The 1,752-nt window shown below is 34.9% G+C and overlaps 1 protein-coding gene across 6 annotated transcripts in view; it reads left to right on the forward strand.

Annotated features, from left to right (window-relative positions):
- The first annotated feature begins 991 nt into the window (after positions 1 to 991).
- The window catches only part of LOC117170358 (RNA-binding protein squid-like), a 10,673-nt gene continuing 9,912 nt past the window's right edge, over positions 992 to 1,752 (forward strand). For 2 of the 6 annotated variants that reach the window (XM_033357095.1, XM_033357096.1), the window contains exon 1: positions 993 to 1,272. In XM_033357095.1, coding sequence (XP_033212986.1) covers positions 1,148 to 1,272 — 125 coding nt within the window. In that variant the 5' untranslated portion in view covers positions 993 to 1,147. Of the gene's footprint in view, positions 1,273 to 1,752 lie in introns of all 6 variants that reach the window. The other 4 variants (XM_033357097.1, XM_033357098.1, XM_033357100.1 and 1 more) reach the window with 4 other exon arrangements.

Raw genomic sequence — 1,752 nt, forward strand, 5'->3', positions numbered from 1 at the left:
TTAAAAAATTACAAATGAAATTTTTATAATTGGTTATACTGATGAAAATAATACCCAAAACATGTTCCATTTTATTTAAAACGATTAACATTTTTCGTATATATACTCTTTCCCAGGAAGAATGTCTAAAAACACTTCAAGGGTAAGTTGAATATGACAAATTCTAATTTTTGATATACCCATATTTGACATGTTATAATAATGCAATTAAAAACAATTTTAATGCTTTCTTGAAACAAATCGCTTCAACTGTACTTCAATTTCATGTTCCAATACTTTCATATTGGAAAAAATTTTTTTCCATGAAGTAAAGGGTGGTACCAGCTATTCTATAATATAACCGTTAATTATTTTAAATTTTTTCAAAACTTTAAATTCTTTTCGGTAATTCGATGTTTTCCTTTCTTTTCAAATATTGAAACAAGCAGTCACAATGGTCGTCTGTGTCCTTAGAAATTGTGAACAAAATTTAGGCACATACAATAAATATCGCGGATTTTCCTTTTCGGGCTAGAAAAATTAGGACATAGCACAAAAAATCTGAAAATAACGAGAGCGATTAAAAAATCAGGACGTATGATAACCGTAGTATTTCACTGTTTTCCTCTCGGCGCCGGCGCTGCCGATTTTTAATTAAACTTCCTCTCAATGTGAACTTGAAAATCAATGATTTCTTCATATCCATGAACTGAAGTAGGCCATGAACTGATATCGTAAACAATAAAATCCATTATTCATATCAAAGCTTGAAAACAAAACGTTATCAATGAACTTCATTGTCAATATCAAAAAGGATTGAATGACGTATATACTATGTACTAGAATTTTCTGAAAACGGCGGCACAAATTATAGACGATGTATCATTTTGTGGTATAGTGTAAGTGTGTGTGATTTTGGAAGTGTGAATGGTTTGTGAATGTGTGAATTATTCTGAATTATGGACCTGGAGAGGGGGTGTATGTACGTGCGCAGAGTGCGCAGTGTCGTCTCGTCTCGTCTGGAAATTGAGTGCGTCTTTTTCCCTCTCCCTTCTCTTTCGGCAGCCGAACAGAACATAGTCACTCTGGACGCGGTCGTCTCTCGTTTGTTCCTCGCTTTTACCGCCAAAGTGTTCTTTTCTTAATAACAAAAACCCTATTTCTAACCATGGCCAACCAAGAAAATAAGGATTTCAGCGACGACGTTAACGAGAGTTACGATCAGAACGGAGAATCCGAAAACGGCGGTGGCGGTGATGCCGCTGAAAATGGACAAGAATCCCAGGAAGACAGGTAACCTTCTTTTCATTCAAACCATTCTTCAATTCGATTATTCTCAAATTTTCTTCAAAATTCGAATCATTTTGTCTCGAAAACGCGCCCGATTTTCAACTTTTTAATTGTAGACCTCGCTTCCTTTACAACAATCAATAAAATGGCGTCTGTCCCGGATACTGACTGCAAAATTCAAATCGACTCTTATTAATGGTTTTTGGCTTGTTTTTTTGTAAAGAGCATAGAGATCGTCGAGTTTTTTTTTTAATTGGATTTTTTAAACAAGGACGCTTTTTCGGGAAAGAAAATTTTAGTTATTTCCTGTGTGGAGTGGAGACGCCGGTGGACGCGTCATGGCGGCAATCGATCTTTTAGCGCGTCCTGAAATTTAGTCCTTTAAAAAGCTTGGGCATCTTTTGGTATTTTATTAACTTAAGTTTGTTTTAGAAACTGTAATTTGGGTGCTTTATTTATTTTTTAGTATGTGTGTGTTTTTTT

The sequence above is a fragment of the Belonocnema kinseyi genome, chromosome 3 (assembly GCF_010883055.1).
Source record: "Belonocnema kinseyi isolate 2016_QV_RU_SX_M_011 chromosome 3, B_treatae_v1, whole genome shotgun sequence".
Taxonomy (NCBI): Eukaryota; Metazoa; Arthropoda; class Insecta; order Hymenoptera; family Cynipidae; genus Belonocnema; species Belonocnema kinseyi.